At 39.9% G+C, this 15,272-nt stretch overlaps 1 protein-coding gene across 9 annotated transcripts in view; it reads left to right on the forward strand.

Moving 5' to 3' along the window:
• Positions 1 to 11,075, forward strand: part of R3HDM1 (R3H domain containing 1) — a 104,397-nt gene extending 93,322 nt beyond the window's left edge. For all 9 annotated transcript variants that reach the window (XM_077830460.1, XM_077830451.1, XM_077830455.1 and 6 more), the window contains 5 exons: positions 4,242 to 4,411; positions 4,639 to 4,789; positions 6,516 to 6,598; positions 7,379 to 7,463; positions 9,683 to 11,075. In XM_077830460.1, coding sequence (XP_077686586.1) covers positions 4,242 to 4,411; positions 4,639 to 4,789; positions 6,516 to 6,598; positions 7,379 to 7,463; positions 9,683 to 10,047 — 854 coding nt within the window. In that variant the 3' untranslated portion in view covers positions 10,048 to 11,075. The remainder of the gene's footprint in view (positions 1 to 4,241; positions 4,412 to 4,638; positions 4,790 to 6,515; positions 6,599 to 7,378; positions 7,464 to 9,682) is intronic.
• The last annotated feature ends 4,197 nt before the right edge of the window (positions 11,076 to 15,272 follow it).

Consider the following 15,272-nt stretch of genomic DNA (forward strand, 5'->3'; position numbering starts at 1 on the left):
TGCTCTCCACCCTGGACACCCAACAGCAGAAAATCACGGAAAAGTAATAATGGACCTTATTACTGCAAATAATAATGTTGATTATTACTTTCCTGCGATTTTCCATGGCTTGTCTGCAACTCCGCCACAACTTTTTTTGACAAACATCCCGCTATTGAAGTAAGGCCTTACTCATGGTGATATGGCGTGTTTGTCTTTTTATAATGTCTCTGTGTGATTGCCTGGTGTCACCTACTTAGTTTTTTGGGTATATAATGCACTGGATGAGGTACACCACATGTTGGGGTGGGCCTAGTGGGACCCATGAGTTTTGAAAGGTGTGTTATGGGGGTATTTATGATCACAGTAGTGGAGATATGTCTGCAGGTTTTGCATCTGTTTTTCTGGCAGAGTCTGGTGCAGCTTTGAATTGGTGTGTCTCAGTCTGTGAAGAGCTTGCTTCTGATGAGCTTGGTGGGTACAAAGACCAGAAGATGGAGTTCAGGAAAGATTTCCTTGAGGATGTGGTCACCATCAAGTATGGAGTTGTAATTGTTTAATGATACCCCATATGGTGTCAGAAAGGTTTTTTTCCCCCTGTATTGAAGCAGTGTATTTGGGGTAGATATGTGAGTGTTGTTGCTGTATCGGGGTGGAGGGGGTGACATCAAGGATGGTGTTCTGAAGGAGATTGTTGATGTAGCGGAGTTTCTGGAGGAAGTAGGTTTTGTCCTGGAGGAACCTAGTCCTTTGTGTGGTGATGAATCCTGATATGCCTTCAGTAAGAGTGCCATGGCCAGATGGGATAGGTCTACCTGGGTTCCCTTGTTTGTGTATCTTGGGAAGCATGTAGATGGTCTCTGGGGTGGGTTCATGGGGGATGAGGATGCAGAGTTTCTTTTTGAGGTGTTCGGGGAAGGATTAGAGGTTATTCTTAAATTCTTTGGTGAATTGTGCTGTGGAGTCATCTTTTTGTCAGAAAAGTGGTCAGTGGTGTCAGTTTTTGGTTGGCCTTATTAACGTAGTCATCACAGTTGAGGACGATGATGGCACCACCTTTTCTGTTGGTTTGATCACTATCTGATGGTTGGATTTCAGGGACTGTATAGCTGTCCTCTTAGCGGTGGAGAGATTGTGATATGTTTAAGGATTTCACAGACCATTTTTTTCCTGAAGCTGTTGATGTAATGATCAAATGTGTGGTTTCGTCGGTTTTGGGGTGTCCAGTCAGATGATTCATTTTTCCTATGAATTGGTAGGGGCTGGTAGTTGTGGGTTGTCATGATTGTTGCAAAATAATTTGTTGAGGTAGAGACAGTGAAAGAAGTCTTTTCTAGTTCTTCATAAGTTAGTATGATATCAGGTTTTGTGATAGGTGCAGAAGTTCAGTCCCATGGAGAGTACAGATAATTCAGATCCAGTTAGGGGTTGTCTTGATGATAAATTGATGATATTGGAGTGTTGTTTAGTATCCGTATGGTGGTCCTGGTACTCCGGTTTCTTCCAAAGGTGTTCAGTGGGTTATGGTGTGCTGTAGAAGCTTTAACTTCTTGATTTTGCGTTGGATAGCTGTCATAGGGGTTTTTTTGATAATTGTTTTGAGTTAAAGTTTACAACTGAACTTTGACTTAATATAGCTTTGAAACTTTACTGTGCAGAAGAAAAATGCTGTTTTAAACCATCTTAATTTAAATGAAACACAGTTTTCTTACCTTATCAAATCTTTTTTAAAGTTTCGCTTTATTTTTTTTAGTAGTTCACGTTTAACACAGTACTGTATTATAGTTGTAGGGTGGTTCTGCTGCTGTCTGACTGTGTACTTCCAGCTCCAAATGAGGTGCGTGGTTGACCAGTCAGTTGGTAACTCTGGTGTTCATAACTCTGAGGTTCTATTGTAGACAAGTTTAGAACTGAGATTAGAAATATCTCATATAAATATCAGTCCTATAAACAGACCAGTTGCTCACACTCCTCTCTTTGAGAGCCATTGCCCTATAAACTGTTTCATATGAGAAGTTTGTTGGATAATTTTTATACCCCTTTCTAATATTAAGCTTAGTGTAATAAAAATCAGCTCTTCTTCTCTTGACTGTATAGGCTCTACAGGATTGACTACTAGTACTAGTAGGAGTAGAAAGAAACAAATGCTTTTGATTTTGTTTTTGTCAGAAAATGGGACTGAGTACTTACAGGGTGCACAGAGTCACTTCTTGTGTTAGAGAAGCATTTTTAGGTAGTGAAACTTTTATGTTTAGAGAAGCTGTGTTAGGTAACTTTTAGAGGTTTTATAAAAAAAAAATTTTTTCTCAGTCTGAGTCTCAGCAGTTGGATTCCTAGTGCTAAGGGAGTCTGTCTGAACAGATGGAGAGTTACAAAAATAATCCCAGTAAAATATGTGACATGTAGACACTGCATATGTCATGATCTGTAATTCAGAGGTTTAATTGGCAAACTTTCAGGATGAAATGCAGTCTTCATTTATGCCTTTGCCACTTCAAAATTATGCTTCCATGACAACCATGCCCAATAAAATCTTTATACAGTCCCATCATATAGGTTTCAGAGTAGCAGCCATGTTAGTCTGTATCTGCAAAAAGAACAGGAGTACTTGTGGCACCTTAGAGGCTTAATTAGCCTCTTACAGTTTGTATGGCAACTTCCACCTTCTCTGTATGTGTGTGTATATATATATATATCTTCTTAGTATATGTTCCATTCTGTGTATCCTATGAAGTGGGCTATAGCTCACGAAAGCTTATGCATTAATAAATTTGTTAGTCTCTAAGGTGCCACAAGTACTCCCATCATATATTCTCCCTATATATAGTTGCATATTTATATTATGTACATTATGATATACATATGATATTTGTTGCTGCATGGTCTGGAGGTTACAGCAACAGCACTAAATCAACGGTTCTACATTCTATTCCCTATATTGTCATTTGACTCCCTTAGTGGCCTTGGTCAAGTCACAAACCACTCTGTGACTTAGTTTCCTCATTTTTAAAACGTGGATACTACTTCCCTGACATTGTAAAGTGCTTTTTGAGCTGAGGCTGGAAGAAAATTTAGATGTGCAAAATATTATTTTTACTTCATTTATTTTGATGTTTAGTGTTAATCATTTATAGAACTTCATGTAGAGTACTAGTAAACATTTCATAGCATAGTATATTTTGTAAAAATAATGTAGTCTTAGTAATATGAGACCTCACCATAAAACCCTGCAATTAATTATTTGTTTAGAAATGTGGCCAAACCATTGGGCATTTTGTGAGAGTTAACTGATCTGTTGCGTAGTGAAGTGGAAACAATAAGCAACTTTTTTTAGTAGCTTCCCAATTTAAAAATGCGTCTTCCAAAATATACAGTAACACCAATCAAATAAAAGCAGTTTGTGGTAAAATTTGTGGATTGTGGTCTCTATGGCTCTTTATAAAGATGGACAATTAAAATAAATTCTTACATGAAACCATTTGCCTTATTCTAGGGTTGCCAACTTTCTAATCGCACTAAACCGACCACCCTTGCCCCTTCCCTGAGGTCCCTCCATTCCCCCCCCCCCTTTGTCGCTTCCTCTCCCCCACCCTCACTCACTCGCTCATTTTCACTGGCCTATCTGTAAATGAGGATGTTAGCCTCACTTGAATGTTAGGGATTAATCCAGCTTCCTCTGATGCAAAGCACTACATAAGAGTTAAATATTATGCTTGTTTTTTTACTGGTGACTTTTCTTAAAAAGAAGACACTGAGCATATCGTTGCTAATTGCCATGAAGCATAATGGACAGTTTTTATTTTTATCCAGCTACTTTTGCCTAATGTACAGCATTCCTTGACACTGGCTTAGACTTTAATTTTTAATAATTTGATTTTTTGCTTTACATATTCACCTGTCTTCAAGTAATGATTGCTCTAATGATTGTTCAGAAAATAAAACCATGGTAAATTTAGAGCATTTTCAACTACTGCTTGATAGAACAATTTGCTTAGAAAATGTTTGAATAATGACATTAAAAGTGTCAATAGCTCAACTCATCTTTACAAATCCTGCTATCTCCCTTTTAAGTGATCTATAAGGATTTTATTTGGTAGCGGAAATAAAATATTCTACAGAAGACAAATCCCTGTATTTTCAAAAACCAGCAACCTATTATCTCACTAGCTGTTTTTTGTCACTTTCCTAATTTTCAGTAAATAAAGCACGAGTTGCATAATGAACTAATTTCTAACAATAGCCTCCCACTTTTTGCTTTGTAGCGGTAGCTCCACCACCAGGTGGAGGAGTAGTAATGATGCAGCTGAATATACCCAACAATCCTCAGCCTCGAACCCATTCACCTCCTCAATGGAAACAAAATAAATATTATTGTGACCATCAAAGAGGACAGAAATCCACAGAGTTTAGCACTTTAGACAGTGCTACACAGGTATGATTTGGTTTTTTCTCTGAGATCATTTGTATTATGAACCTTATATTTAAAAAGAGAATTCATTTCTGGAGAGGAACAAAATAAATCCAGTGCTTGTCAAATAGTAATATTAATGTTGTTGTGTCCAGGATTTTAATATTGTAAATATGTGATATAGTCAAGTAAATAAATTTAAAATCACGGACTTCTCAGGGACCAATATCTTTGTGTCATGTTTACTCTAGTTACAGCACAGTCCTCAACTAAATAGTCCTGCCACCTCACCAGCCCAATCACCAGCACCAGTTCAACTATCAAACATGAAAAACCTCCGTCCCACGTTAACACCTCTTTCTATTGTGTCCCAATTTTCTAGATCTTTTGTCCCTGGACAAGGTAAGATTCCTGGCTAACTGAAATATATGTAAAAAATACATGAATATTCCAGGTTTTTTCAATTTTCATCAGTTTTGAGGGCGAATTGTGATTGATTTTTAATGTTTTTGCCAGTGTGTTCAAAAAATGTATTCCTTGAATTATTTTAAAAAATAACTTTATGCTTCCATACCCTCCTTTGTCCCAAATAAAATAAAAAAGCCATGAACTTCATGCTAGTAATGAGGGGGTTTAGAACCATGCAGCTCCTTCTTCATAAATAACTTTCAGCACTAAGGAATTGTAAATTTGGGATATATTTGCTTTAAAGTGTTATATTGAAGCCACAAACCTTAATATACTGTCACAACTGATGTTATTTTTAGGGATAGAAAATATTGGTCAGTCCTATATGCCTACCCATTGCACTAGGTGGGCATGCCATGGTACATGGGAAGGAGAAGTAGAAATGTAGGATAAGATAAACTGCCTTTTCACCAGACTGTTCATTCTTTATCCTCAATCCATTGATTGAGCCACTACTTTTTAGATCAAAGAATTATGTTTTGTACACTGCCCAGAACAGTGAAACAGGACCCTCTAGACATGACCACAGTAATGTTACTAATAATTGATATAGAGCTGTTAGGTAGTGACCTCCCATCATTATCATCAATGGACCAGAAAGTAGAGAGTCCTGCCATCTCTATCCTTTGGTCCTACCATGCTCACACAATTAATATTTTCTCAGAGAAACTCCTTATAAAAGACCATGAGCAGAACCTGCTGCCATCATTTTAATGAAAGAGCAATGAGTATGGCGTTTTCACTGATTAGAGACATGACTATTCTTCTGTCTCATGGCAAGACAGCTGATTCACAGTGTTCAAATAACCAAGTCCAGATTAGTGAGCCAGCGAATAGCACATAACAATTGATTAGGTAGCTAAAAAGTTTATTTGATTAGTTGCTGCTACCTGTCAGAAACTGAAGGGTAGATGCAGCTCTGGAATTTTAGAATAATGGGTGTGATATGTGGAAATAGTCTGCAGGCAGAAAAATTAAATTCTTTATTGCCTCCCTTTTCAGAAATAAATCTTATTTATTTTTGAACATATTGTCTACAGTGGCTACGTTCCCTAATAATTTACAAGTGTTTGCTAACTTTTACATAAATGTTAGATTACTCATTGTCAATCATGTCTCAACTTCCTTAGTCCCTTTTCATAATCTTTAAAGATTTCTATTCAGTCACCTTACAGACCCCTCAAGTGGATGGGAATTTCAAGATGTGAGTAGCATTGGGCCAGGGTGGAGCTGTGCACATGCTATTTGAAACACTGCAACGAATTTTAATCTTATTAAAACTCTTTGAGGAGATTTGAATCTAGATGAAACTATGGCAGAGAAACCAAAGAACATAAGTGCTTCCTATAACCTTTAAAAATACATTTTTTTAAATATAAGGAGCCCTGAGTCTGCGACTTCTGAACTTGATAGTTAGTGCTCAGTCGATTATTTCCCCAGAAGTTTACCATTGTCTGGTGAATTCTTAAAGTGTTTTTTCTTTCTTAAGATGCCAACTCTTGTATTTTTTCTGATAATAATCACATTACAATTATTTCCTTGTATACATTCATTCTACTTTGTATACCATATTTGTGAGGTGTAGACTGTTAAGAGTATTTAGAAAGAGGTTTTATATTAAACCAAGAAAAAGCATTAAGACTATTTTTCTCATCTTCAGGAGATGCCAGATACCCATTGCTCGGCCAGCCACTGCAATATAACCCTCCACCTTTATTACATGGACATGTAACAGGCCAACAGGTATGAACAAGTGCCAACTCCTGGGCATGTGTACACCATGTTAGTCTGTACCACTTGGGCTGTAAATTCTAGTGCAGTGGTTTTCAACCTGTGGTCTGTGGACCCTGGGGATACACAGACTATGTCTAAGGGGTCCGCAAAAGGTTGTCATTACCATAGAACAGTAGTTTTCAACCTGTGGGCTGCGGGAGAAATGGGGTCAGGGCGCCGGGGCTTGCTCTGCCAGACCGGCGCTCCAGCCAGGGAGCAAGGTGGAGCTGTGGGGGCTTGCTTCTCCTACCCTGCACTCCAGCTGGGGAGTGAGGTGGGGATGCGGGGGCTTGCTCTGCCCGCCTGCCTGGTGCTCCAGCCGGGAGGTCAGGCGGTTGGGGCGTGGGGGTGCCCATATTTTCAGGGTCCCTGAGCCCAGGCCCCACTGGCCCAGTGGCTAATCTGCCACTGTCATTATACTGTATTAAAACCATGCAAATAATACCTATTATCATGGTGTATATTACACCTAATATATATGTATTGGCTCACATGCTACTTTCATCTTTTCCTCCTATTTGCCCTCATACCGGGGACTGAACATGCTTTTGTGCAATAGTGCTAGGCTTCAGGAATGACACTGGACCCAGAAATCTGGCCCTCTTCTGTACTATCATAGTGTAGCACACTAACTACAGCGCTCGGGGACAATCGTTCATAATTTGTAACCCTTGTTACTTGTAACTCAGATGTAACTTTTAATATTACAAATGTAATCATTCTAACTATGTGATGTTTATCTGAGCTCAGTGTCAACCTGGACACAGACATGGAAGCAGAGGAAGGAAACCAGCTAAGAAGGCCGCTTCAGCAGATCTTGGTGCAGGGGAACCAGGTATGTAATTGTTGGGTGATGCTGCAGTCTGAGAGAAATGTTGAATCAAAAACTGAAGCAGTGAGAAAGCATTATTCTAATTTATTTATTGTATTATTCAAACCTGTGTAGGGGAATGGGACTGTGACATCTGATGCAGAATTGGATACGTGACAGAGAGGACTGGATATTAATGGGATGCATGAGAGTAGGAGTTGCCTATGTTGGTGTTGTGTATCTGTGTAGTTAAAGTCAGGGGGGGTCCCAGCAGAGAGGAGGTGGTCTGGGGTCATAGGGATTTCAACAGTGACAAAGGCTGTCTATAAGGGTTTAATGTCTGGAAAATATCCGCATGTAGAGTGCAGCAAAATAGTGTGCATGGATGTTGAGAGGGGGAGTGTCTGTAGGAGTTGATTACATGGGATCTCTTGAAGGTGTAGCAGTATGGAAGGTGCTTGTAGGGGGTACAGCAATGTCAATGGCTATCTGTTTGGAAGCATAGGGGGTTGTCTGAGGAGTTTGCAGAAAAATGGATGTCTGTGTGGTGGCATTGTGTGTATGTGAGACTTGCAGCAGAATGGGAGTGTCTGGGGCAGCTGCAGAAGTGCCAAAGGGAAACGGAGCTCCAAAGCATGAAAGTTGGTACAATTAATGAGTGAGATAAAGTAGGAGAGGGAGGGATGAAGAGTATAAAAGGGAAGGAAGGTGAAGTGTGAATCAAAGGAAGGTAAGAATAAACAGTAACTGGGCAAAGAGGGAGACGGTAAACAGAGGAAAAGATGGGAATGGAGAGAAAGAAGAAACTGTTGTTCAAAAGAAAATAGAGAGGAAGAGAGAACCAGAGTAAACAGTAGATAGGGAAAAACATAGAAAAGAGAAGGGAAAAGAAAACCAAGGGAGACACAGTAAGTAAAATTATTTAATATAAAAGTTAATACCAAAATATTTGTAAGTTACATGTTTAATATAATACAAAATTCTTCCATAACTGCCCTTAGCTTACCAGAACTATGAATGTAATACATCAACTAAATTCATTCCTGATTTACATATTTTTTTTCCTGACAAATCAGAACACTGCATTTGTTGCCAATAAATATGATGGGTGGAACAAAGGTACAACCTCTCTCCATTGTGCAGACCACGGGCAACAAGTGCTACCCAATAAATGGGGCAGGGCATGGCCAGAATACTAGGACTGTGTTCCATTGACTGTTCAAAATCTATTTCTCTGTTGGGTTGTTAGATAGGCCCTGAAAGGAGATTTGGGGGAGAGTTCCTTTTGACTGGACAAGATCAGGTGCACAAGGGGGAAACGAACATCCTCCTTCCCCCAGCTGGCATTATTTGCTTTTTGACAACATATATAGAACTTAGTTCTGTCTGTGACACCTTGAATAAATCATTTAAGTTCCTCAGTTTATCTATATGTGAAATGGGTACTGTGAGGTTTAATTTTTGTAAATCATTTTGAAATCCTCAGATAAATGATTTTTTTGTGATGGCAAAGAATTGTTTTGTGTATTACCACCAACTCTCTTTGTGGATCAGTGAATACAGAAGGGAGCTCGGCTGCTTTCCTTAGGTAGTCGCTGCCATGAGGGCAGATAGCCAAAGCTGTGTTTTCCTGTAAGTTTTACACTGCTGTGAGTGAAGCAAGTCACGGTTCTCACTGTCTCACATTTTTATTGCAACCGTATTTTTTATCCCATTAATAGATCATCCAAGTGTTAGTGCAGGAAGGATTCACACCACAACTTGCTGCTAACTACAAGTTCATGCAGATAAGCCCTTAAGTCAGAACTGAGGATTTAAGACTAACTGTTCTTAGGGAGCCTGCTGATGCGCACAGTTACTGCACTTTGATCTACCGTACTATGAAACGGTAAGGTATGCATCAGCAGGGTCCCTATGGGCAGCAGGATGGAATAGACTCTCACCCCAGCTTGCTGCAAACTAAATGTTCATGTAAGATAAACTCTTATTATTTAGTGCCTGGTACTACCTTTTTGCCTGCATGCTTAACTCCAGTTGAATGCACTTGGAACTTGAATAGTTTTGATGTTCAGTGCCATAAAGACTTTTTAAAAATAGTAGAAGCAGAATGTATGTTTGTTTGACAGAATTAATTTCACATCTGATGTAGTTTTCACATATAATGTAACTTCACTATTTTATGTAAGATTGAATCCTTGTTAAATGTAATGACCAGTTTTAATTCTACATATTTCTTGTTTCAGTTGTTGGAAAAGTCTTAGAAATTACTGAACTGCCAGAAGGAATAACTCGTATGGAAGCTGAAAAACTATTTGGAGAACTTTTTAAAGTTGGTGCCAAGATTCGGTGGCTAAGGAATCCCCAGTGTCTACTGACACAACAGCAACACCAACATCGTTATTGTGGCAGTGGAGATAGTAATGTGAACACTGAACCCTCCAAACCTAGTGACTTGGCCTCCACATATACAGTTCTAGCTACGTTCCCTACAATGTCAGCAGCCCAAAATGCACTGAAGAAACAAAGTAACTCAGCTAACAAGTTTAGGCTGAGAACAAGCAAGAAGCACTATGAGTTTCATATTCTGGAAAGGGCTAGTTCTCAGTAGCAGCTACATTGTTGGACATTCAGCCTTTATTAGTTCCATGTCTGTCTCTTCTCTACTTGATTGGCTTGATGTTACAGGGTTTCTGTTATCTTCATAGAGACTCCTGGAATGTGTTCTCATATGACATTATAGCCTTGGAAGAATAACCCAGTGATCCAGCAAGAAGAAGAAGAAAAATAGATATAAAGTTAATCCCACACAACTGTAAGAATCCATTCTGACAAGATATAGAGAGGCAGCTTTCTATGAGGAATGCTGTTAAAATGCCCCTTACTTTTATAATAGTTATGTTTTATATTTCTGAATTCTTGTATCAGATCCAAATCTCTATTGTACAGCAAACTTTTGTTCATAATGAATACCCATATTCAGATCTATATTTTGTAATCCCTTTTCACAGCCAGCACACAGCTATCCATTTTAGGGCAGAGGGCTTGGGGTGGAATGGGGTAAGGGAAGGGAGAATAATTAAGAAATTTACACTGTTTTCTAGCCAACTATACACAAGTCTCCAATTAACATATTTCTCTTCCCGTTTCTTTTTCAAATAAAGCAATTTCAATAACTTCTAAACTCCGTACACAGTCCTTTCAAGATTCACTCAGTGTGAAAGATAATTACAAATAAATTATATTCTTGAACTCATTTCTAATCAAACAGGTTAGCATAAGTATTAAAGTGGAATATGAATATGTCTAAACTACAAAGAATGTTCATTGAAGCCAATTTGTTTGTAGTAAAAGGGTGAAGACACTAAAAGGTATCTCCCCCAAATGACAAAATGTTTGCACTTTGTGTTTCCACTGGTATAAATCTTTTTCTTTGCACTCTAGGATAATTGTGTTAAATAAGTGCTGGACCCTTCTTAAGTCATTTAAATATGTTTTCATCATTTGCAGAGGATCACTGGACATCAGAAGTTTCATTGCACATACAAACAATCTTTTTTCAATTTCTGTGTAATTTGCAAGGCTGTACAATGTGTGCTGATGCAAGCCTTTTTTCAGTTCAAGAAAATAAATGTTTACAAAAACTTTTTCCAGTGCATTTGTTTAAATTATAGGACTGCTTGAAACCTAAGTGAATCCATATTATGCCATTTTGCAAGTTTTCCTCATATTTAGGGAATAGAGTTTAACAGAACTTAGTTTACAACTTGCCTAATGAGAGCCAGACCAAAAAAAATTACCTTTTGTCCAGATCTACTCTCCTGTCTATGATATGCTTAATTAAGACTTGGTGCATACTTTAGAAAGCAAATCTTGCAGCATTGCACATAATTTATATGTAATCACTGTTCTTTTCATCTTTTGATATAGGTATGTGCTTCTATCACAAGTAATCATAGAAGAGGAAGGCTTTAAGTGGGAATTTAAATGAGGATATGATGACGGGTTTATGAATATGATGGAGACAGGAACTTCTTTTATGACTCTGGGAGATGGTGCAAGGGGACAGAGGTGGCAGAGTAAATAGAAAGCTGGTTACAGCCTTGTCTATAAAAAAAAAAAAAAAGGCTACCGTTTCTCCGCATATTTTTCTAATGAATAAATGTGCCAGACGAAGCCTCGCAGCATTTCCACATAGATTTTATATCACAAATTAAAACATAAACTGATCGTGTCAAGTCAAGATACACGCCAAAAAATAGCAAATAGAATTTAAATCCCACCCCTTGCATGCTAATACTGTGACTATCCACAAGAGGTCAGATTCATTTAGATGGAAGATCACGCCCGCATATTCGAAGATTCTGCTTATGGCCTCCAAGTATTTACCAAACTGGATATGCAGGTTTTCCCACATTGCAATAAAAATTGGCCTTTAGAATAGGACCAGATCAAATTTAACTTGTATCTCACCTGTTTCCCTGAAAGTGTGTTTTCTTGACATTACCTGAGAGAGCCCAAGTGGTCTTGATATCCAAACCCCACTTACTTCCACTGTGAAGAGAGATTGAAAAGAGAAGTAAGGCATAGGAAGAGCAGCTGACCTGCTTAGTGATTTGTGGCTAGGCTCCACAAATGAGGAAGGTCAACACCCTACTCTCCCAGATGCTGCAGGATGTAGCATTCTGCAGGTCTTTAGGACATTCAGCAGTGTCACTGGGCTTCTACAACATGGAGGCCTGCAAATTAAGTTTCAAAGCATGGCTCAGGCATTGGTGTGCACATGGGAAGTTAATTCTGTCAAACTGAGAAAAGCATTAATTGAGCTTGAGGTATAAAATTGGATGCTTATTCACCCAACCTATAAACCAAACATCTGTACCCAAGCTGGAATAATGAATTGTTAGCTTTTATGTTTCTGTACTCAGTTATTCCTTAAAATGTCACATTTACCATGTAAATTGTTTTGAGCATTCTGCTGTTTGCTATAATTAATCTTGTGGGAATGTGTTTGATTGTAGGCTTGATTTGTTCTCCATATGTCTTGTGGACTTATGCACAGGAGATAGTCTCTCTTCATAATTAAGATTGCAACTAATTTCCATTATAAAGTCCAGTGCTAGCTGTAATATATTTGCTTAGAAAATCGGTTTGGCCTGGAAAGAGTTGCATTTCGTCCTAAAACCAAGGAGGAGTTTACATAAAGTTTGAAGGAAATTGGTCAAATCACTTTTCCATTACATGTAATTAAAAATCACCCTGATCTGAAATTTTCATTTTAGTCTATTTCTTAAGTCTCCCTCATTTCTTGTGCCAACCTTGTCAACGTTCCCACAGTTAAATCTCCTGGAAAGTTGATGTGCTGGTTATATCTGAAGGAAATCCTTCACAATTAAGCAAAAAATGTTTTTGTTCTGGATAGTTATGGACCTAGTCCTGCTGTCATTGCTTTCAGTGCAGTTGTGGGCTGTAGGATTATAGACCCACATTAGATTTGGATGAACTATGGTTTTGCATGCACAATAGGCCCAAAGCATGTGACCAATAAAAATGAGATCATGAGACAGAGAAGAGTTGATTAAATTGTAGTGACCCTTCAAATTACCAGTGTTATCTTATTTAAAGTTCGGCCTGAAGTAATAGAAATAAAATATGGTTAATTGGGTACAAGGTACAGTAAATATAAGGAACTGATTCATCTTAGCCTTACCTAAGGTCTGATAATTAGCAATGACACTACTTGTTTATTAAGAGGTATAACCATGTAAACTCTTAAAGGATTCATTGCTAATACCTGCCTGACCATGTTGGAGCCAAACACTATGGGTCTAAACTCCCCTGGGTTTAGCCAGTTTGTAAGCATCTTGATAAAATGCTTATAAAAGTTTTGTTACTATTTGGATGTAGTAAATTATTTATTTAGGTTTTTTAGACATGTTTAGAGCAATTGTATCCATACCATTCAGCACTGGGATTGAACAAAAGTTAAATTAGTGTTGTGGTAATACTCTGTACAAATAATTGTAATTCCAACATTGGCCCAATCCCTCTGACATCAATGGGAGGTTTTTGCCATTGATTTCAGTAGAGTAAGATCAGGCATTATCACCAAGATTTTCTTTTTGCAAGATTTTCGAAGTGACTAGTGATTTTTGATGGCCTTGATTTTTGACTGCCCAGCTTTTGAAGCCTTTTTAAAGGGTCTGATTTTCATCACTTTCTGAAAATCAAGCTGTTTTAAGTTCTCAGACACCCAAAATTGCTAGTCAGTTTTTAAAATTTTGATCTATATGTTTGTGTGAATTTTACCCTCTGCTAGCTGAGTGAAAACTAGAAAGGTTATAATGGTTCTTCTATAGTTCAAGCAGTAGAGCTAAGTGGGTGGAGCTGTAGGAGTTGAGTTCTAGGTCTTAGCTCTGTAGATTTGTGGTTTATTATGGAGGGGTACTAGTCTCTCATTAATTAAAGGCTTATTTTGATCCTCCTTCTAACTCCTTGATTTTTCTGGTCTTATTTGATTATTATTAAAGCTCCTTGGGTTGGGGATCTGTTCTTGCTTTGCTGCAAGAAATATCCAAAAAGCATGGAAGTGCTCAGTTTGGTCCCAGACGACACTCCTTTTAGTTGATTTCTCCCTTTAAAAGCAGTTCTCTTAATGCGGTCTTCCACGCTTGAACCTTGGGGCGCCCCCCCGAATCATATGCAATAGTAACAAAGCGTTTCTGTAGTTCTGAAGAGAGTTTGAATGTCAGATGACACCAGTGCTGGAAACCTGAGAGCTATATAGGAAAAGCTGTAGGTTGCTGATAGTAATATGTGCTCTAAAGTTGTCTAAAAGTATTCTCAAAGAAAGGTGCATATCATGCTCAATGTCAGTTTATTTTTAATTGTATGGCGTAATGGTTTTCAACCTGTGGCTCGCTAACCCTAGGCAGCTGCAGACTGTCTACGATTTTCAAAGGGGTCTGTACCTCTATTTGAAAATTTTTAGGAGGTCTGCTAATGGGGGGTGGGGGGGAAGATGAAAACCCCCCGAGAGAGTGCAGTTGGGGTATACAGAATTTTACAGACCGACGGTAGGAGTTCCCCGAGTGCAGGGGACTTAGAATCTGAATTACACAGACTCCCCCGCGAACAGCGTCAACACCTCTTGCTCCCAGCCCCGTTCGGAGTGAAAACGTTCCGAAGAGGAGACGTGAAACTTCCCGTATGACCCTGTGCGGTACAGACAGCTTGCCCCACCCTGGGGCCACGGCTGGGGCGCGTGTGGGGGCTGGGACCCTGACGACCTCCTCATGACACAACACCGGCCCCTCGGGCCTGTGGCCGGAGCCACCCGCCGTCTTCTCCCCAGGCCGAGGAGGGCTGCGCGCGGGGCAGAGCCCTGGAGCCGGCCCCTCCCCGAGCTGGCCAGCAGCCTCAATGAACCCCCGCCCCTGAACGGGGCGATGGAGAGGGCGGGGCGGGGGGGGCCCGCAGGCTGCAGAGAAAGGCCAGGCCCGGCACCGCTATGTGTGTGTGTGTCGCCCCCGCGCGGCCGGACAGGGCCGTTCCTCCCCCTGTGAGCGCGGAGCCCACCCAAAGCCTGGCGAGGCCCTGGCCCACCCACCGTTCTTTCCTCGCGCCGCGCTGGGCCCCGAGCGCAGCACTCCAGCCGCGCTGGCCTCTCCCGCCTCCCTCCCCTTCCCAAGTTCCCAGGAGTTTTCGCCGGCGCCCGGGCGGCTCCTTCCCTAACGTGGTGAATCTGCCGCGGGCTCACCCGCGCTGCGCTATGTGTCACTCGCAACCGGGAGGAGACTAGAGGAATGTGCAGAGGGGAATCACAGCCACGTTTAC

Source organism: Eretmochelys imbricata, chromosome 11 (genome assembly GCF_965152235.1).
Source record: "Eretmochelys imbricata isolate rEreImb1 chromosome 11, rEreImb1.hap1, whole genome shotgun sequence".
Lineage (NCBI taxonomy): Eukaryota > Metazoa > Chordata > Testudines > Cheloniidae > Eretmochelys > Eretmochelys imbricata.